This window comes from Ambystoma mexicanum, chromosome 3q, assembly GCF_040938575.1.
Source record: "Ambystoma mexicanum isolate Mex_15411 chromosome 3q, UKY_AmexF1_1, whole genome shotgun sequence".
Classification (NCBI taxonomy): domain Eukaryota; kingdom Metazoa; phylum Chordata; class Amphibia; order Caudata; family Ambystomatidae; genus Ambystoma; species Ambystoma mexicanum.
In genome coordinates this window covers 1,270,198,064-1,270,220,175 of record NC_090926.1, presented here as the reverse complement: position 1 = coordinate 1,270,220,175, position 22,112 = coordinate 1,270,198,064, and the positions used below count along the sequence as shown (strand labels likewise).

Genomic DNA, 22,112 nt, shown 5'->3' with positions numbered 1-22,112 from the left:
CACACTCTATCCTGATAGGCTGGAGGGTCTCCCGTTAACATGACCACTCCACTTTGTGAGTGACAGCTAGGCTGTATGAATGGGGATCTTTTTGCATAAAAGCAGGGTTCTGAGGACTGGAAGAGCAAGGCGTCGCCACTGGAACTAAGAAGCCGAAGAGGAGAGAAGCCAACGACATCTGCCACGACTGAACCACTGGTGAAGCCCTGCTGCAGCGTCTCACCACTTTTCTCTGCACGACGAGAGAAGATCTTCACCTGCAAGAGCCTTCTTCCCTTGTGCTGGTGGGGCCAACCAGTTTGCCAATCGCCTTCTCGGAGCTGCCTTGGTCGAATCTCCCGTACCCTGTACTCGGAGGCCGGATAGCCAGCCACCAGTCCACCCGGACCGCGATTTAAAGGAGCGACCTTTTATTTGTTGGGCAGCACCGCGGCTGGTTTCATCCCTAGGTAGTGCAGTAACTCGAACCTTCCTCCATGACGAGAGCCTCCCTTCCTCTGCTGGATCACCCGAACCGCAGGAACTACCAGGAACAACTGCCACCGCAGGATCCACTTCTTCATTTTAAAGGTACATTGTTCCGCCAGGCCGCCCTTTCTTCGCGGTAGCACTAAAGGTGTTTTAAATCCTTTACCTACCTGTTGGGTTGACCGCCCCTCTCTCTTAACATTGTCTTTCGCTTCCTGCATCCACCTTTTCAAAATCGTTAACCAAAGACTTGACTGCAGCTACAAGAACATTTTGCTCCTGGGCCCTTGCCCTGTACCACTGACTCTGGCACAGGCCTATTGACTCTGACTACATTTGTTAGAACTGCCTTCTTTAGATTGATTCTCAACTAGAGCTGTGTTGATGCACCTACTGATGCACCTACTTCTTATAACTACCCTTTTCTTCTCCTTTCCAAACCTTGTGAAATGCCATTTTGCTCAGTTTTTATTTAAGTAATGCCTATACTGATGCAAACTTATGGGAAGTGATGCTAGGGTGTGAAAAGCTATTTCTATATAACTTGTGCTTTCCCTCCCTTGTGAGAAATTGATAGAGTACCCCTTTTGTGTAGTTTTCACTGTGCCGTTTTGCTCAGTTTTCACTCTGGTTCACTTGGTCTACAATTTAACTAGGGAGTGTGTATATTTTTCCTCTGACTTATTTAACTTGCTTTAAGAACTGTGATAGATGTGTTTAACTAGAAATGTATAACATAAATATATATATACTTTTTAATACAAAGCTTTGGTCAGTGTTTTCTTGTGCCATAGTGCAGTAGGCCTATTGTTTAAACCCTGAATACTGCTCATCTCCCTCTTGAGATAAGTCTGACTTCTCAGCCACAGCTACCAACTAAACCTTTGTGGTACAGACTGATACCAAAGGGGATTTATTGCTCTCACCTGTAGTCCTAATCTTGTGTAGTGCTCCCTAAGGGAACTGCACAGGATTAAGCCTAACACACTTGCACAGGGTAGTGTTCCCTTGACCTCAAGGATGTCTACCTGCATGTTGCCATCTACCAACTACATCAGATGTTTCTGTAGTTCCCTTAGTCGTACTACTTTCATTTCGAGGTGCTGCCCTTCGGCCTGAACTTGGCTCCTCGTGTCCTTACAAAGTTGATGAATGCAGTGGCGGGTCTTCTCCGCTCGGAGGAGCATTATCTGTACCATTATTTGGTCAATTGGCTGGTAAGGGCGGGGTCACCCGAAGGGGTGGCGCACTCCTGCTGGAGATTGGCAGATCTCCTTCATCAGCTGGGTTATTCCCTCAACTAGATGAAATCTCATTTGTGCCCCTCTCAGGAACTGGTCTTCCTAGGGTTGGGTTGGAACACTACCTTTCAGCGGGTGTTCCCTATGCCCCAGAGGCTTCTGTCCCTTCGCAGGGTGGTGGGGCACTTTCTGGCCAACACGACCTCCTCTGCATTGTGGTTCCAGCACATTCTGGGCCTGATGGCGTCCTGCGTGCTTACTGTACAGCACGCTCACCTGAAGATGAGGCGCCTCCAGCTCCACCTGGCAGCCAATTGGGATCAGGAGACAGGGTCTCAGTCGGACAGAATCCTAATACCACCGCCCCTACTGCCCGAACTTCACTGGTGGCTTCTGTATGGCAGTGTTTCAGTGGGAGTCCCCTTCATCCGATCAGAGCCTACTCTGGCGGTGATGATGGACTCCTCTCTTTCAGGCAGGCTGGGGGGCTCCTCTGGAGGGCTACACCATTCATGGAGTGTGGTCCAGCATGCATTGTGGTACAGCGTTTATGGTCCAGAATTAAGCAGACTTGTGAAGAAGCTGGGAACAAAAGCTATCGCTGGAATCCACTTGAATGCCTATTGGGTATATACCCCAGACGGAGCAAGTATAAACATGCCACCAAATTCATGGATTTAGCATGCATATTAGCCAAGAGATGTTTACTAATGACATGGAAATAAAAAAAGGGCCCACAGTTTGATATATGGTTTAGAGAACTGGTACGTTGGTGTGCTGCTGAGGCAACTGCATGGAATGGGGAGATACAGGCGCAGGGTGGGGATGCAGCAGGTAAATTTGTATCCTGGAAAGCCTTGTTGACTGTATTCTACCCCTCAGACGACAAACCACCATGAATGCTTTTTATCAGGGACTTTTTAATTTTCCTTCTTAATTCTAACTGCACACAAGTTATATGCATAAGCCCTGGACCTTTTCACTGATCAACAAGGACTGCTCACCTGGCACACGCCGGACTTACTAAGACACTCAACAATACTCAGCATCATATATCCTAATTAGACAAGCATTGGGTGTTTGTTTGAAATTTTCTGTTTATGTATATTGGTTCAATGGTTTAGCATTGGATGCAATACCAGACACTGTTGCTGAATCTCATAAGGATGTAAGATCTTGATAATCTGCAATGTAATTGTAAATCCTAAACTAATAAACAAATAAAACAAATTTAAAAAAGGAGTTTGGTGCAGGACGACACCCTCCTGCGTAACAATCTGCTCGAACTCAGGGCAGTGGGCCTGGCACACAGTCTGTTCTGGTCAGGACGGACAATTCTACTACAGTGTTTTACCTGAACAAGCAGGGTGGCATCTGCTCCCCAATCCTCTGAATGGAGGTTGTATTGATCTGGGAATGGGCCCTGATGGAGGGAATTTGGATTTCAGCAGTCCACCTCCCGAGGGACAGCAATGCCAAACCGGAGCCGCATGGGGTACAACAACTATGAATGGGAGTTGCACAGCGACTCCTTGGGCCTCATTATAACAGCTGCCGGTGTTTCCTCGGCCGCCTGCAGGCGGGCGGTGTTAAACCCGCCAGGTCAGACCTGGTGGGAACATCACCTCCCGCCTGCAGGAGTCGGGATCAGGCGGTCCGGAAACAACGGTTTCGGCGGGTTTACCGCCACCGTTATTTCCGGACCGCCTGAGTTATAATGAGGCCCCTGGATCTGTTCACATCCTCTCGGTTTCCAAGTACCCTAGTTTGCTTTGTAGGCAGGATGGGGTAGGAGGTATTTCCGAGATGTCTTCCAAATCTGTTGACACGGCCGCAGGTGTTATTCGTTCCCACCCACCCCTCTGCTCCAATGGACCCTCTGCAAGTTTTGGGTTTTGGTGTTTGAAGCCTCATCCTGATTGCTGCCCACTGGCCTTCGAGACCCTGGTTTTTGGATCTGCTGCAGTTGTGCTCCCAGGGGCCCATCCACCTTCCGATCTCAAGCAGGGGATTCCTGACGTACCAGGGTGTGGTGGTAGAACATCCGGACCCGGCCAAGCTGGCACGGGAGGCCTGGTTCCTGACCAGCTTAGGCTTCAGCATGCTGATTTTTCAGATGACAACTGGGACATCATTCTGCAGGCTAGGAGGCCCTCAACTATCTCCCTGTAGAAGAGTAAATGGACTAGGTTCTGCCATTGGACTTGTGACAAGTGTCTGGACCCTGTCACCTGTCCTATGGGTAGCGTACTGGCTTTTTCAGCACACATGGCTCATTCTGGAGTTCAGGTGGAAATGTGCTGCACTTACTTAGCGGCTTTGCGGCTTAAAAGAATCCCCCTGAGCATGTGTTTTCTGCGGCCAACCCGGTGGTTAAGGCCCACCTTAAGGGGTTTTCTAGGCGTTTTCCACCAGTGCATAGGCCACACCCGTTCTAGGACCTCAATGTGGTTCTTGCAAATTTGCAGCGCTAGCCTTTCGAGCCGATGTCCTCCGTGGACATCTGCTTGGTGTCACTGAAGACAGTTTTACTGGTGGCTCTCACCTCTGCACGCAGGGTTAGTGAGCTGCAGGCATGGTCCTTGTGCAAGCCCTTTACCACGTTTCACAACAACAAGGTCATCTTGCACACTCACCCAAACCTCTTGTCCAAGGTGGTCTCTCAATCAAGAGATCTGCCTGCCGGTATTCTTTCTGAACCCGCAGTACAAGGCAGAGAGGGCCCAGCATTCCTTGGACCTCAACAGGGTCCTCAAGTTTTATCTCTCTCGGATGAAATGCTTCAGGAATTCCGAGGCATTGTTTGTGACTTTTGGGGGCTCCTCCCCCGGCTCTCGGGCTATCAAGGCTTCCATCCCCCGTTGGATGGTTCAGGCCATCTCAGAGGCGTACACGTCCATGGGCAAACCTGTTCCTGAGGGAATTCATGCCCATGCAGCCAGAGCAAAGGCCACGGCCGTCGCGTTTCGGAGACATACTTCTTGGGATGTCATCAGCAGGGCGGCTACTTGGTCCACTCCATCGGCCTTTTGTAAGCACTACTCACCGGACACCATCAACAGGTGCGATGCAGAGTTTGGTCAGGCGGTTCTGAAGTCTTTTGCTTTGTCCTAGATAAGAGGCAGGTTATCACAGCTCCACCCTATGTTCTTGTTCAGTGGAATCTCCCACAATGATGGAGGAAAGGGGACTGGATGTATGAGTAATTAAAGTCGCTCACTGTAGTGACTAGAGTATTCATAGTCCATAGTCCCCTTTCCTCCATACATACCACCCACCTTCCCCCGCTAGTTTGCCAGTGGCTAATATGTACTAGGAGTAGCCAGGTATCTAAGTGTCTGATGTGTTGAAAGGGGACTGAGTTGAGGCGCTGGAGGGTGATGCCTCAGCGGGGCGTTCCCACGCTCCAGGCGCGCCATACTAAATTTAAAGGCGAAGCTCTGTTATTCACTGCCAAAGGTTCTGGTACCGTCCCCATGTTGGGGGACGCCCCACAAGGATGGGGGAAATGAGTACTCTAGTCATTACAGTGCGTAACTTTAATTGTTCCTTTATTAAAAGAATGTCAACAAAGTTTCCCTGTATAGCTATCACTAAAAAAATAAAATCATGCGAAATAATGGCTGGATTGGCAGCAACAAGTACTTTCAGTCATGTACTTTCAGTCATGTAGAAAAATAAAAAGCACAGTTGCTGGTCCCGTCATACGTTAGTTGCATTTCAAGCCAGCTCTTTGTACCCGCCTTGTGAGGAAAGACCAAGGAACACACCCTAAAAGCTGACAGCTTTTTAATGGTTTTTGACTTCCCTTTTTGTGAAAAACAAGTTCACTCGACATCTTCTGCTGTATGATTCATGATACAAGTGTTTGTTCTGTTAAAGGTAGGTTTCTTTAATGCTTTTTACCCTGTCTCTCCCTAAAATATCACGTTAAGAATCGTCCACTGTTTAACGTCAGACATACAATCCAATAGATCTGTAAGAAATCTGTATAGTTATTGACAGACCGATAGATCTGAGTGTCGTCAGCATATGAAGAGCCTGAAGACCTTATTTGGAATTTTGGAAATATTGACAAAAATATCATCACTTTAAATAGAAATTGTATAGAATAAATGATGCTCAGTAAGCAAGTAAACTCATGCGGAAGTTATTGTAAGAGACTAGAAGGTGTCTCATCCGCTAGTCCCCGGGGATCTGTCATCCAGGTGGCCAGAACACAGCCATCTCTTTTGGATCCAGTTCCTGGGGGTGGACCAATGCAGGAGGATCACCTGGGGAAGAGGTCTTCGCAGAGTAGGACACCTGATGGCGAGAAGCGGTATTCCCTTCCCTGTAACACTTTTACCCCATCCTACCCGGTAGGGTACTTTGGATCTTTACCCCCTTCCCTTCACAAACACTTTCACACGGACAACCCGCTCTGGGAGGAAACCAACTCACACCTGAGCATTGTACCTGATATGTCCCACTACTATGGTCAGGCAAGGTCAGGCAATTACTCACACCGGACTACCATTAAACTTCCCGACACAGATAAAAGGCGGAGCACAAGAGCACACTCTGAGCGAGGCAAAGCACACAAAGGAATAGTGTTTTCCGGATGGCAGCTGAACAAGGGGAGAAAGGCAGCTAACCTAGTAGGGGTTGACCTTTCTGGCAAGAAACTGTGACTTTTCTAAATCCTTCAGATTAAAGAGCCTAAGGCCAGGAAACCAGACTGAAGAATCCTGCATTGTGTGTCAGAGATACCCAGGGCCCTCCTGCCTGCCTGATAGTCGGGTAGAAGCAGCAGCCACTGCGGTACCTTCCTTGGCTCCAAGAACAAAGCAGCGCCAGAGAGATCAACACAGCCACTGGGTTGAGGAGTCCGATGCAAGACTGGCCTGTGTTGAAGTCAAGGTTGCAAGCAGCAACATTCTATCAAGAGCACAAGAACGTGTGTTATCACAGACGCAAGGAAAGCTTAATTGTTGTTGAATCCTTAAGTCGAAGGAAGAAAGATTCAATACCAGTAACAGAGTGGTCCGGCACCGCAAGTGTGCTCAATTGAAGGTCTCTGTGGGGTAGCCAGCTAAGAAGTGGCAGAAAAGAAAGTAAAAGAACGAGAATGTGGAATGAAATTAATCGAAGTGGTCCTGTGACGGTTTAAGCTAAATCTATTGCACAATCAAAAGTCTTTGATTCTTGATACAAAGGGGTCCGAGCACGAACGAGGGAGACCAATTGTAAACATTTGGCCTCATTCCGAGATTGCAGGTAGTCATGGTGCTATTTGCGCCATGACTGCCTCCAATAACGGTACCGGCACTGGTCTCGTTCAATGGGGACTTACCGGTGTAGTCCGACCTTTGCAGGACCAGTAAATCCCCATTGGAAAAACCATTCCCCATTCCCATTTGAGCCCCTATAGGGCTCAATGGGAATCGGTAAGTAGCTAATAACGGTACCGCAATTTGCGGTACCGTTATTGGCTCTGATTTCCCTTAGCGGGTCCCGTCCATAATGCCTGGTCAGACCAGGCGTTAAAGGAGGGACCCGCTAAGGGAACTCGTAGTAGGGCAGTAAGGGATTACCGGCACCGGTCTCCTTACCGGTGCCCGGTATCCCTTACCGCACTACTCGTAATGAGGCCCATTGTGTTTAAGAGGTCAGAAACCGAACGAGAGACCAATTTTGAACATTGTATTTGTATTTATTTTCATTTATATAGCGCTTTAATCCAAAGCGCTTTACAAGAGGAATAAGCGAATACAACAAGCAATACATGACAATGAATCTAAACCAGAAAACAGTACAAAGAACAATTTACATTAATGATGAGGTTAAGTACAAATAGAGAGGTACAGAAGTGAGAGAGGGGGTAGGAAGAGTGGGTGGAGGTGGGTTCAGTAGTGAGAAAGGAAACAATAGGTGCTGGGGGGAGAGTGGAAGAGAGAAGGATTTTAGAGAAGTGCGAAATGAGGGGTAGGAGGTGATGGAGCGGACGGGGCGAGGAAGGCGGTTCCAATGGAAGGGAGCAAGAAGTTGGCAGGAGTGGAAATGGGAGGAGGTCGGGGGAGGAGGAGTAGAGAGAATGAAGTGATCCGCAGGACAGATCACTTGTATTTAAGGGTTCCAAGCCCGAACGAGGGAGATCCATTGTGAACATTGTGTTTAAGGGGTCCAAGCCCAAATGAGGGAGACCAATTGTGAATGTGAAATAAGCGGTCCTAGCCCGAACGAGGGAGACCAATTGTGAACATCATGCTAAAAAGGGGTCCGAACCTGAAGGTGGGAGATCCAAGGTGAACAGTGGACCCGAGAACTTGTGAATGTGAAAATCCTTATAATAAAGAAACTTTGGTGCTTGTTTTGTTACATCAGGCCCTCTACAATAAGAGACCTCTTATTTGGAAAGAGACTTTGGCACAGAAGGTCCTGATACCTATGCTTTGCGCTATATCCCTGTATCAGAGAAGTCAGAGTGTGTGCGAAGCTCGAGCGTGCCGCCTTGCGCCGTGCTGAAAATGTGGGGAAGGGAAGTCAACTGCCCAACCATCCTGACATATCATTTCTTGAACACTTTTCTTTTTGCATACATTGTTGTCCCACACCATTTGTATTTAGAAGTAAGGATTGGCAATAGTATAGGCCCTTTTATTTTGACAAAGACTCCACTTATTATTTGATGGTCGTAGCTTGCTCCCATCCTTAGATTTAGGTTCAGATGGGAATATAACCAACCCACTGAAGTTCAATAAACACCCTTGAACTGTGATAACTTGTGTCTGTTTTCACTGTTTGATACCATGCCTTCCTTAAAGTATGTTCTGCTGGAATTATAAAAAGAAACTGTCAAACCATAGTAAACCACTCCTGCGTAATGAATGATAACCTATGCACCTGGAACAATTGTATGTAGTCCATTAAATAAATCACTGAGTAGGGGGAGGTTTGAAGTCCCGAATGAGCATCATCTTACCGACTTAAACTATGTGACCAAATGGTGCATTGGAGCTAATTTGGACCTCAGTACAAGAGAATGTATATGTAGTTGCAAACACACTGGATTTTAATTGGATGGGAACAGGTAGTGTCTCAAACAGCTCCTTTTGGTTTGGAATTTCTTTTTGCCTGAGTGGAGGAAACTGCACATTTCCCTTTCTCAATTGAGATTGCTTTCACATGAGCTCTCTTAGCAGTGCTACCCTCACAGTCCACCCACCACATAACCACATACATGTTTGAAAGTGCCTGTGTGGATGTCCCTTTATTGCTACCACTGCACTTCCTCGCCAGAGTTGATATTTGTAACACACATTTGGCACACCTTTCTGGTGGAACCCTAAGTGATACCAAGTGTGCAGTAGCCTTGCCCTGTAATCTACCCTGTTTATCATCAGGGTTGTCTAAATCAAAGCCACATGCTAAGTGTTTCCCACTTTCCATTCATGAACCTGCTCCAATCCCGAGTAGCACAAAAGCAGTATGAATACTGAAATGAAATGAACAAGAAAAGCTACAATATCCAGCTGAGCATTGCAGTGCTGAAAACTGTAGATAGGCCACATGCAAGGCAAGACACCATGTGTGACAGGCTCAGTGGTATCTAAAGAGGATGCAGCCTGTAAAGATGAACTCCTTGTTGAAAAGGTCTTGGAACAAGCAATGTATGAAAACAGTTGGCCAAGTACTCAAAACGAAAACCTGTCTTACTAGAACCTACTCTATCTTTGGCTGTAGGGAACACATCAAGAATCTGTCAGTGGAATGTGGCCTTCTCTGGAGGAAACCTTTGTGAAAATTGTTGGATGCCCCTTTCCTGAGAGTGAACACAGATGAATAACCTGTTCTCTGGGATGGTCCCCACTCAGAAGGGTCTAAACCGCATTTTAGATTTTTACCTTTCACAGAGGGGAAATATCCATTTGTAATATCAGTCTGGTCCCACCCAGAGGAACAGTCAAATGCCCAAACGCTAAGCAAGTCTCTTCTGAACAAGAATAGCAACAGCAACCCCAAACAAGTGTTTTTCCGTGCTGTGTGTCACGACAAGTTACATATCACTTTTCTTGAGCTTAGTACTGTTAATCCAGCTCTACAGGCTATTGCTATACACCATCCGAGACAGAGGCTAAGGGTCAGAAGGGACAATATTGCTATTATTGGGAACATCAACACAGGAAGAAGTTTAATATCTCTGTCACCTTGGCCCATCTGCCAGGGTGTTGAATTGGTTTGTACGTGTTTGTGACAGGATCACAGTCGTATCGCTGTCAGGGGGAATACGAACCACTGCCAGGAGTGGGGAGGGGGAGTCCCTTTTACCCCTCCGGTGTCATGCATGCTATCAATGGTGCTGCCCTCTGTCACACGATTCGTCCGAACCTTAACTCCCAGAATGCAACTGGGGTGAAAGAAAAATGAACTTTCAGATCCACAGCATGCCAGAGAAAGAGCAAAGAAGTCATCAGAGACTGTTACATGCATGCTGAAAAAAAGGGGGATGTGCTTTGAAGGGCTATTAAAGTCTTTCTCCAGCATTGGATCTTTCATGGATTCACATGCTTAGAATATTCCCCGTCGTCAGACTGGGACCCTCGGTACACATATATAGCCTTTTCCTATAGGAAAACTTCTGACACTTTTGTGTCCTATCTACGTCCTTTTAGGACCCGCCTATGCACGCTCCGTAGGCCGTCCTAGTATAAGAGGCCCGCCCCGCGGCTCCCCTTCAGATTTCAACCGTCTCCAAAGTAGTGGGATCTCCTCGCGTCGTCTTACTATTTTGTACAAGGTTGTGTATCTGGAGTTGGAGTTCGAGAAAATGTTCCTCCATGTCAGGAAAAGCGGTGTTCCGTCCATGCGCGACATGCGGCTTGAAAAAAGTTTACGAGGGGGACGGACATATGGATTGTATATACTGCCTCCACCCTCATCATTCGACGGATAACTGCGACACAATCGGCGAAAACACCACACCGCGCTACCTCGTCGGAACCACTGGCGAAGAAATCTCGACCGACCGAAAAAGAGTCATCTCGGAGTCATTCAGCTAGAGAGTCCTCGTCGAAAAAATCATCATCTTCATCAAAAAAGCAGGACAAGGAAAGGTGGAAATCCTCCTCGGGCGATCACCATAGATCGACTTCGAGTCGAGAGTCGAATAAAGGCACGCCAAGTGTGGAAAAGGCGGGACCGCTTAAACCTCCTGCTAAGTCACCGTCGTCGACGGCGGTCCAGTCATCGGCCTCCACCCTGCCACTGACGCATGTGGTATTCACCGTCCCACCGACAACGACTGCGACGGTGGCCTCGTCAATGGGGGTTCTACAGGAAGCCTGGAGGCCTGAAGTTTTTGATCCGATCCCCCCGGATACTTTACTGCAAGAACAGGCTGTGTCGCTGTCCTCGGGGGAGGACGAGAGCGGGAGAATAGCTGGCCCGGCAGACCTAGGGCTACGAGTGGTTGACAAGTCGTCAACGAGGGGATCCGGTATACCGGTATCTGCCCCTCTTCTCAATCCTCAATCTGTTTTGTCATTGGAAATTCTGTCCACGCTTCAGTCTTTGGTACAGTCGTTGGACCAGAGACTACCTCAGGCAAACCTGCCACAGTCACCCGTCGACAAGCCGGGCCAGTCCCGTCCACCGACGCACTTACGCACGCCAATCTCAGCACTGGCACCCCAAGAGGAAGGCGAACTGCCAGATTCGGAGTCTGACAGGGGAGCCATGTCGGATATCTCATCATCCCCCTCCAGGGATCCAACCTGGGAGTCAGAGGTGGAGTTAGAAACCCCAAGAAGCCCAGCTCACCCGTCCCCTCCAGACGACATTGCATCATTCCATTCTATGATGGAGAAGGCGTGTAAAGAATTTGGTTTGTCCCAGGAAGAACAGAAAAAGGACTGTTTTTTGTTCGACCACATGGGTAAGAGAAGGAGGTCTGTGTTCTCAATACCAATACTAGACCACGTGTGGAAGGAGGGGTTGCAGACAATGCGTCACCCCTTTTCGGAGCCGGCAGCGAAAGGACGCCTCGAGAAAAAGTTTTTAAGGCTCCAGAGTCTACCCCCAAGTGTTTATCCTCCCAACCAACGCCAGAATCGGTGGTGTCGGCGGCAGCGGCGAGGAAGGCGAAGGCCCAGCACAAGTGCACGACTCCGCCTGAAAACGAAGCAAGACGCCAGGATGCCTTTGGCAAAAAAGTGCTATCCGTGGGAGCAACCACAGTAAAGGCCGCAAACTCTCTGGCTATTGTAGCCAGATAAGACAGAGAGATGTGGCACAGGCTTGCGCCGTTGCTGGATCATCTTCCGGAGGAGCATAGGAAGTCAGCAATGCTACTTGTCCGAGAGGGTGAGGAAGCCTCCAATCACGCAATAAACATTGTGGTGGACCTCGCTGAGTCAGGCTTCAAGCAAGTCAATAATGGGGTCGTATTACGACGACAGTCATGGCTTAAGTGTACCTACTTCAGACCAGAGGTACAATACAAAGTATTAGATATGCCTTTTGAGGGAGACCTTCTATTCGGAGGTAGACAAGGCCCTAAAGGGAATGAAAGAGGACTCGGACACGGCACGTTCATTGGGTGCCCTCCAGAGTGGCCGAAGCTACAAGTCTTTTCGTCCCTTTAGAGGGGCTTCAGGTAATTCCAGATTCTCTGCGTCTGGAGACAGATCCTTTGGCAGGTCGGCTTACCCCTCCCAAGGATACAGGCGTGCTTCCCAAACGGCAAACCGACGCCGGAACTTCCAGACGTCCAGGAAGAGACCATCCTGTCCGTCGTCGTCGAGAGACAAGCAAAATAAAGATCATCAGTGACAGACTACACACCGTTCTGGGGGAAGAGTGCCAGCATATGTCGACGAATGGGAACGAATAACGACGGATCAATGGGTGCTGGACACTATAAGGAACGGACACTCTCTACAATTCAAGCAATTCAAGCACAGCCCTCCGCACATTCCACCTGCGTTCATCTGAAGATACTGCAACAAGAGGTAACACTCATGTTAGCAAAGGGCGTGATAGAATTAGTTCCAACATCACAGAGAGGTCAAGGAGTCTACTCAAGATACTTCGTCATAAAAAAGCCGAATGTCAAATGGCGTCCCATTTTAGACTTACGCGATCTCAACAAGTCTTTAAAGAGCCTAAAATTCAAAACGCTCACGCTGCAAGAAGTGATCCGCGGCCTTCAAGAAGGTGATTTTCTAGCGTCCCTGGATTTACAGGACGCGTACTTCCATATTCCTATGTGTCGGAAACACAGGAAATTCCTGAGATTTGTAATAGGGCGGACTCACTATCAGTTCACGGTTCTTCCCTTTGGGCTCAAGACCTCCCCCAGAACGTTTACAAAATGCCTGGCCCCAGTAGCGGCCTGGTTAAGGAAGCAAGGCCACCACGTATACCCATACCTCGACGACTGGCTGGTAAGGGGATCCTCCCCAGCGTCGACCAACACAAGCTTGCAAGCCACCATGCAGCTTCTACAACAGCTGGGATTTGCCATAAACTTCGAAAAATCCTCTCTGCGGCCATCGAGAACTTTGGTGTTCCTGGGGGCACAGTTCGAGACCCAGTTAGGGCTAGTGAAGCCTTCTCTCGACAGGACCTCAAAACTCAATCAGCTGGCGAGCCGACTACGACAAACCACCAGGCTCTCAGTGAGGAAATACGTTTCGGTCCTAGGGGCTATGGCATCCTGCATCCATCTGGTGGCAAACTGTCGCCTATTCATGAGGCCAGTCCAGGAATTCTTCGCGGACCGATGGACGCAAGCCCAAGGATCGTGGTCAGACAAGATAACCGTGGACGACGACAAGCTGCTTCGGACCCTGAACAACGGTGTACCCCTACAGGAACCGGGGTTTCAGCGAACCATAGTCACGGATGCGTCCCTAACCGGATGGGGATCTCACATGGGTACCCTTCAACCGCAAGGTCGCTGGTCTCCAACGGAGTCACTCCTACACATAAACGTGTTAGAGCTCAGAGCAGTACGATGGGCCCTGAAGGCATTCCTGCCACACATCAAGGGATCACGAGTACGAGTACTGACCGATAATACGACGGCCATGTTTTATTTGAGAAAACAGGGAGGAACGCGATGAAGAACTCTTTCCATAGAGGCCCAGAAAACATGGCATTGGGCATTAAAGCACGAGATTTCCATCGTGGCTCACCATCTCCCGGGAGTGAGGAATTCGCAAGCAGATTCCCTCAGCAGAAGCATGGCCCAGATAAACGATTGGGAACTGGACACAGTTCAGCTGATGAAAGTGTTCGAGAAATGGGGTCACCCCCCTCTGGACGCTTTCGCAACCAAGGACAACAAGAAATGCGAGCAATTCGCAAGCAGATGGCCTCAGGAGGGTTCCATGGGGGAGACATTCTCCTTCCCATGGACGGACATGTTCCTTTATGCTTTTCCTCCGTTCCCCCTCATACGGAGGACAGTACAGTGGATACGCAGATACAGTTGCCGGGTAATTCTAGTGGCACCGTACTGGCCGCTGCACCGTGGTTCTCCGACCTGCTTCACCTGTCGCTGGAACATCCAATAGCGTTTCCGAGAGTCCCGAACCTACTATCCTGGGACAAAGGCACGGTGTGGCATCACGACCCGGACAGTCTCAACCTTGCAGCCTGGCTCCTGACTTTTCGGAGTTCGGTGCTTTAGACGTTTCGGAGGATTGTCAAAAAATTCTACAGGCGGCTCGAGCCCCTTCTACCAACAAATCTTACACCTATAAGTGGCGGAGGTTCTGTGAATGGTGTCGAGGACAGCAAGGCCTACAACCGTTGACGGTGACTCGGGAACAAGTCCTACCTTACCTGCTTCTCTTGGCGAAGAGGAGCTTATCCTTCACATCGATAAAGGTGCACCTGGCGGCCATCTCGAGGTTCACGAGGAAGAGACAGTCATCTCCTCTATTCAGCGACAGGCTTGTGAAACACTTTATGAGGGGTTTATTTTGAACTTTTCCCCCGGTAAAACGTTTCCATCCAACTTGGAGTCTCAACACAGTATTGGCAGGCTTAATGAAACCGCCCTTTGAGCCTATGGCCACGTCGGACATGAAATTCATATCATGGAAACTGGCATTCTTAATTGCTATCACATCAGCTAGGAGAATCTCGGAACTGCAAGCGCTGGTCATAGACCCGCCATACTTGAGATTCTTTAAGGACAAGGTGGTCCTGGCAACTAATCCTATGTTCGTCCCGAAAGTTCCGACAATGTATCACAAACACTCGTCCATTGTTCTCCCTACTTTCTTCGCGACCCCATCATCGGCAGCAGAAAAAGCTCTTCATACCCTGGACGTTAAGAGGGCTCTGAAATTTTACTACATCGTACACAGGAACTCAGGGCTACTCGACAACTGTTCATCGCATATGGCCCGTCGACGAGGGGAAAAGCTATCTCTAAACAAGGATTGGCTCGATGGGTCTCATCGACGATTGCGTTTTGCCACTCCAAGGCCAGACGGCCGCTGCAAGGGCATCCTAGAGCCCATTCTACAAGATAAACGTCCTCCTCAGCAGCATTATGGGCAGGAATTCCGCTAACAGACATATGCCAGGCTGCGGCATGGTCATTGCCCCACACGTTTACCCGCCACTACTGCCTTGCCAGGCAGCATGCGGACGAGGTGCAGATGGGAAGAGCTGTCCTGCGCCATCTGTTTCAGTAAGGTAAGCTCCACCCTGTGGAGAGTCTGTTTTCTACCTTTCGATGACAGTATACTTTATGTGGGTAAGGTTATATGAGTAAACTTATTCCTGCTGTACATATGCATTGTGTATTATGGTGAGGGTATATTACATTACATTCTCACCGCCGTTTCAGGTGTTACTGCTATACAATCTATTCTAAGCATGTGAATCCATGAAAGATCCAATGCTGGAGAAGGGAATAGTTTCTTACCTGTAACTCCATTTCTCCAGCATTGGTATCTTTCATGGATTCACATGCGCCCGCCAGCCTCCCCGGAATGCAATGTATTTGCTTGATAAGTTTAACCCTTCCTGCTTTGGAGGGGCCGAAATCTGAAGGGGAGCCGCGGGGGCGGGCCTCTTATACTGGGACGGCCTACGGAGCATGGGTAGGCGGGTCCTAAAAGGACGTAGATAGGACACAAAAGTGTCAGAAGTTTTCCTATAGGAAAAGGCTATATATGTGTACCGAGGGTCCCAGTCTGACAACGGGGAATATTCTAAGCATGTGAATCCATGAAAGATACCAATGCTGGAGAAATGGAGTTACAGGTAACAAACTATTCCCTTCACCTTTATAAACTAGCCCCTCAGAACAAAACCAGGCACAGATTGTCCCACATTCAGGGGAGCTCTTGGATGGCTTGAAGCATAAGGCACACAGTGTAAAAGTGTTGCAAGATAGAATATGGGTTTCAGGGGTGAAGTCAGGAGGTGTGAGGTGGATGGAGAGACCAGGCAGACGACAACTGTGGAACAGAGTGCTGAAGAGGTTGTGGCACAGTTGGAGCATAGTGCAGGTAAGGTTTTTGTGAGAGTGATACCAGTTGTGTGTAGTGTAGTGTAGTGTTACAGGTGAGGTGAGTCAGAGGGAAAGAAAGAGTGATAGAGTGAGAGTGATGGAGAATGGGAAATGTGTAGGGGATATTAGGGAGACAATGAAGTTGAGAGAGAGCGTGTGTAGTAGGAGTGTGCAGAGAGAGTACAAGCCAGTAGCGGGAATAGTGGGGAGGGCAAATTGAAACAGGAGGTGATGAAAGTAGTTGCAAGGGATAGGCAAAGATAATCTGGTATGGTTAGGACATAGAGTTGTAGATAGTGGATTTTGGGAAGGAGAGAGGTGAGAGAGTGAGGTTAGAAGAGAAGGGTGAGCTTGGCACCATATCCCTGGAGGGTGAACCGGGCATAATATCCTTGGAGGGTGAGCAGGGCACAATATCCCTGGAGGGAGAGCATGTTATGATATCCCTGGAGGTTAAGCAGGGCATTAAATCCCTAGAAGGGTGAGCAGTGGACCATATCCCTGTGTAGTGTACTCAAGAGGGGTGAGAATAGTAGAATGAGGAAAACTAGGCGCTAGGAGGAGATAGAGTGATAGTGTGGAACCTCAGAGGGACAGGAGTGAGGGACGAGGATGGGGTATTGGAGTAGAGTATGACAGAGAGGAGAAATGAGCAGTAGGATCAGAGAAAAGGAGGAAAGGGAGTATGGAAGTGAGAGACCAGATCGTTAAGTCTTCTACCTTAAGCATCTGTTATCTGGCAATAGCGCCAAGATACCCTTCTGGGAGAGAATGTGCGCTTTACAAATACACCTGTTATGTTTATGTTTAGGCCCTCAATGCTGTCATGAGAAGGTAATATACGGTAGGGGTTACCGATATGTAGTGACCATCATCTTGTGTGTTAGGGGTGCATGGGCTAGTTTACAGGCAGCCCATGGGAAAGAAGAAAGAGAGGAATGGCACTAGTTGGGCCATTCTCTTTAAGTTTAATAAAAACCCTTAAACTGTCTCTGAGGCTTTGGGTGTGTTATTGAGGCCCTCTGTGACAGTGTTACAACATGCTCACTCACACAGGCCTTAGCATAATGGGCCACAGGCTGAAACTTTTAGGCAGAGGCTTTCATCAGGGGTTGTCAGCTCACTTGTGAATTATAGTTAAATTGAGTGTTATTCTGCACATTTCTAAACCCTTCAAGTCATCCACCAACAAACCTGTTTACAAATCAGTGCACAATCATTGCAGATGTAATTGTAAAATTAAACTGTTTAATTGAAACAGATTGCTCCCTCTATTTCCTGTCACAGTAAAAACAGGCTAAAACCACTGAAACATGGCATCATGTGGTGCTCAGTATGACAAACTTCCCAAGCATGAATTGTCTTTGCACGGTTCAGGAGCGACACCGACCCCTTTGGCAGGAGAATAGGTGGCTGCAGAGTACAAACATTGAAAGATTTTTCTCTGTATCCAACCTCAAGAAGAGTAAGGCAGTGCATTTTTTCCGGTTTCAGATTCCATTTGAGTATAAGCTGTTTTAAGATACAGCCTGGAGCAAAAAATGTTGCACTTTCTCCTATATTCCTCCCATCAAGTGCGTTGATTCTTATTGTGTAGAAAATTCCCAGATAGGTATGAGCAATGTGTCTGTAGAATGTTCTGCTACCTAAATAGACATCAATTATCCATCATAATCGTTATATTACAGATCATTTTATTGTTTTTATTTTACTTTATAACAAAGCATGGATTGGGCACGTAAGTGCATCCGAACACTACAACTTTAATATAAACATCCAAAATATAAGTGTATTAAAACCTACCAGTTAATCCATGGTTCAATCTTTCCAGAGTCAAGTGAAATGCAGATACGTACACAACAGTAAAGCACGGCAAAAACAAGTAACTATGTAACCAGAGATTTTTTTTTAAGAGCCAAAAGAGAGCGATGCGAGCACAGTGTTGAATTGCCTCCTAAATGATAGAGGTCTGCATTCTTTCTAAGTGATATAGGGAGAGAATTCATTGAGCTTGTAAATGGAAGAACTGAATTACATTTTACACTGGGCCATCCTCAATGTAAGTCATTTGTTTCTACAAATGAAATTTCCGAAATACACTCCAAACTGGAACCTAAGATCTGCTAAAGCTACTAAAGCCAATTTACTCTCTGTTCCTCGAGTTGGCTGATCACTCTTATGAGGAAGTGGTTTTCTCTTAGCTGTAAAGCTATGGAATTCTCTCCCAGTGGGAGCCCCTCTTAAACCGCAGGTCATCCTATGTCTCTGACTGCAGTAATTCCATACAGTACCAAAGATGCCCACGGGAAAGGGAATTTATATTTTATTTAAATATATTTAAATATATAAAATGCTTAGGTATGTTTCTGTACTCATCTGATGCAGTTTATCAGTGTTAGGTTGCCCTCTGCTGTCCAAATGGCAAAGTTCACCTCGCTGTGCCCTTCCACTTCAACAACAGCTATAATTTTAACAAATAGAATGAGCACGGTTCTACGCGGTCACCTTCACCTTCCACTATCGTAAACATTCAGAATAATTTCAAGTTTCTGTTTTCCACCCCCACTTCTCTTCACATAGGGCACAGCAGTTCCAGTGTCAATGAACAGTTAATTACTCTCTCAACATTGCAGTCTCTAAAGAGCGAAACGCTGTAGGATGAATGCCTCCTCACAAGCTAAAACTGAAAGGAGGTGCTGTAATTATGCTTCTACGCAATCTTATGAAATCACAGGGACTCTACTATGGAACAAGGTTGACAATTACGCATCTACAAAGACCCATAATAGAGGCCCATGTAAAAAATGGAAATCTGATACTGTTCTTATACCGCGCATACCTCTTATTCTATCTGATACAACTTTGCCTTTCAAATTCAAAAGAAACCAGTTACCTATAAGTTTAGCCTTTTCAAGGACCATTAATAAGTCACAGGGATGTATGCGCCCTTCCTGGAAGCGATCAGTGGTAATTCCGATATTTAAGAAGGGGGACAGAAGTGACCCTATATATTGATCTTTAAGATATGCTAGAACAGCGTATGTCACACTGGAAATGGCTAGTTACATATATTGGGTGTCCGAAAAAAGTGCATGTTTTATTCTTCCTTGTAATTGTTTGTAGGTCTAACGAGTACGACCTATGGAAAAATCACAATGAAGACCATAATCTTCTTTTGGTCATCTAGATGCATTTGAACTTGCTACAATTTCAAATGTTCTTGGTGGTTTACAGGGACATTATAGCACAGCAAAAACTGTTTCTGGGGATTTGAATGGAAACATTACAAACATACATTTCTAAGTTTGTTTCGAGGACTTAAATCCTTCCCACCACAGAACATTTCTGTGTGAAATCGGATATCATAGCTGAGGCAAAGTTTGGCGCAGAGATAAAAGGTTGCTTGATGTTCCATTATATCAGTGTGACTCTGTGGCTGAGACTAAATGAGACAACGTTAACATTAGGTTGCAGCTTTGAATTCCCAAAGCATCACACAGCCCCCGTTTGTACCCCTAATGAATTGTATCTGCCAGCCTGGTTCTGTACCCCTTTTGAGTTGTATTTGCCGGCCCAGATTCTGTTTCTAATGTCACCAAGGAAGTGCTGTGGCAAGTGGGCTACAAGCTTGAAGACTGAGTACACAAACTGTTTATGTAGTGTCTTCACCTATTTCAAGTGTGTATATTCTCTCAGTGTGAGTTTGTGAATGATCCAGTGACGAGTCAATATTGCATCATGCAGGTAAGTGCACCTTCAGCAACCTCCCAAATCTAATTAAATTAAAGAGGGGAGTCCTCACCTCAGATACAGTAACGGGATTGGAAAACTGTACTTTTCAGTGTTGATCTCAACCTCATGCTACCACTCTCGAGTATCAGGTTGGAAACCTTGCATGGGACTTGCAAGGCAGATGGGTGGGGAGTAGCAAAGTTCAGGAGCAATACAGCCCTGCTTCATGTGTTTTCCTTTCGTTTATAGGTTCAATTTTGATGAAGGAACTCCTCCTACAAACTTCGATACCTTTCCAGCAGCAATAATGACTGTATTCCAGGTAAGGTGTCTGGGTTCTCCTGATCTTAGCTTGACTGTTGCTTACCACTGAAATGATTTCATGGGGAAGTTCTGTGCCAGTCCACAAACTGAAGGGTTGGGCATCACTGCACAGAATCAGGCCCTATAAAGGGCATTCCCTAGGGCCCTAACTAGTCAGTGTTATTGAATCAGCCCACGAACGTATTGAACACTGCTCTTGAAGTTCTGGATGACAGACTCATTGCAGACCTAAATTCATACAGAAAAGGACCTGCTTTGCTTTATCTCTTGATTTTGAGCCAGTAATAAAGATTAACCAAATTACATGTCCTGCCAACTTTACGTATACTTAAATAGTTTTGTAGACAATCACAAAGATAATGGTAGCCTCCATTTTTGCAGCCTTCTGAATTCCAGAAAATGGGGTTTCAGGCGGGCATCAATCCCAGCAGGGTAACACAATGGCAGTGCAGAAATACCTCTGTCCATAGCAGGCATGTGTGCCCACATTCATTGTTTGTTGAATAAAAACCGTGTGTGCAGTGTTTAAGGATTCTTTTATTTCTTTGCAGATTTTAACTGGTGAAGATTGGAACGCTGTAATGTACGATGGGATAAAATCTCAGGGGGGTGTCAAGTCGGGCATGGTGTTTTCCATCTATTTCATCGTGCTGACTCTTTTTGGGAACTGTATCCTTTCTTTGTCCTAACAGGTGGTATGCAGAGGTTGAGCTTTTTCAGGGAATGAAGGGTTAATGTGGAGACATGGATTAACAGTGACACAGTTTTTAGAGGGCTGCACCACTAGGTTGAGAGAGATCGCTGCAGCTGTGCTTCTTGTTAGACTTCTCATGCTCTCACCTTGGTACCGCCAATCTTGCTGGTGATTGGGTGAGAGCTGCTTGAAGATGTGCTCTGCCATCGCTCTGTGCTTGCTTGGAAAATAAAGGTTAGATCAGAAAGAAAGTGAAGCACCGGGAAGCTCATTAAAACCACTTCTGAAAATCTAGGATTCGCTTGACTCGACTGAGCTTATGACACAGTCCCTCAGGTATTACTTTTCACAGGTGTGCTCACTCCTTGTGTATCTGGAAGGCTTTACATTTTGAAAACACACCATTTTGCTTTAAAAGCTCAAAACCAAGTCAACTGCTGGATTTGTTTTCTGGCTTCTGCCAGGTTTGTTAATTTCCTTGACGTTGTTTCAGATACCCTACTGAATGTCTTCTTGGCTATCGCTGTGGACAATCTGGCCAATGCTCAGGAGCTCACCAAGGTGGAGTTGGTGGGGCAAACTTTTATTCTCTGGCAAGGTTACCCCTGCCTTTGCCTGATCAGGAGGACTCGCAGTTAACGTAAACTGGATGGATGGGCTAGGGGAAGAGACATAGACTGGGTGGGCTTTAAGATAATCCTGGACAAGTAAGACTATGTAAATATATTGGAGTGCATTTACAGGTAAAGTTGGCAATTTTGGATAAATGACCGCAGCTTGGAACAGAGCTGTGGCGGAATGGCCAGTGAATTTAACAGAATACACAAGAAAAGGGAGATTTAAACAGAATCAATGAACAAATAGCCAAATAATAACTGGATCCATGGTTATATCCACAGTAATCCTTTAGTGGATGCTTTAAGAGAATTTTGGTTTATGAGCAGTGCTTCCAGAGATTACAGGTAGGGATGGCTGTGTCCTGCACCCAACGGGGACCACCCATTGCAAATCCGAGGCTGGAGCTGAAGGGGATTTGGTTGTATACACCACACTTTCATAAGTGTTCTGGGGAACTGAGCCAAGCTCATATAAGACACCCCATGTATAGTGGTCAGAATTTCCAATGCATTATGGC

At 47.0% G+C, this 22,112-nt stretch overlaps 1 protein-coding gene across 18 annotated transcripts in view; it reads left to right on the top strand.

Moving 5' to 3' along the window:
- The window catches only part of CACNA1A (calcium voltage-gated channel subunit alpha1 A), a 2,932,691-nt gene that overhangs the window by 1,412,214 nt on the left and 1,498,365 nt on the right, over positions 1–22,112 (top strand). For 10 of the 18 annotated variants that reach the window (XM_069604315.1, XM_069604311.1, XM_069604309.1 and 7 more), the window contains 3 exons: positions 20,209–20,281; positions 20,835–20,952; positions 21,471–21,547. In XM_069604315.1, coding sequence (XP_069460416.1) covers positions 20,209–20,281; positions 20,835–20,952; positions 21,471–21,547 — 268 coding nt within the window. The remainder of the gene's footprint in view (positions 1–20,208; positions 20,282–20,834; positions 20,953–21,470; positions 21,548–22,112) is intronic. The other 8 variants (XM_069604327.1, XM_069604317.1, XM_069604313.1 and 5 more) reach the window with 1 other exon arrangement.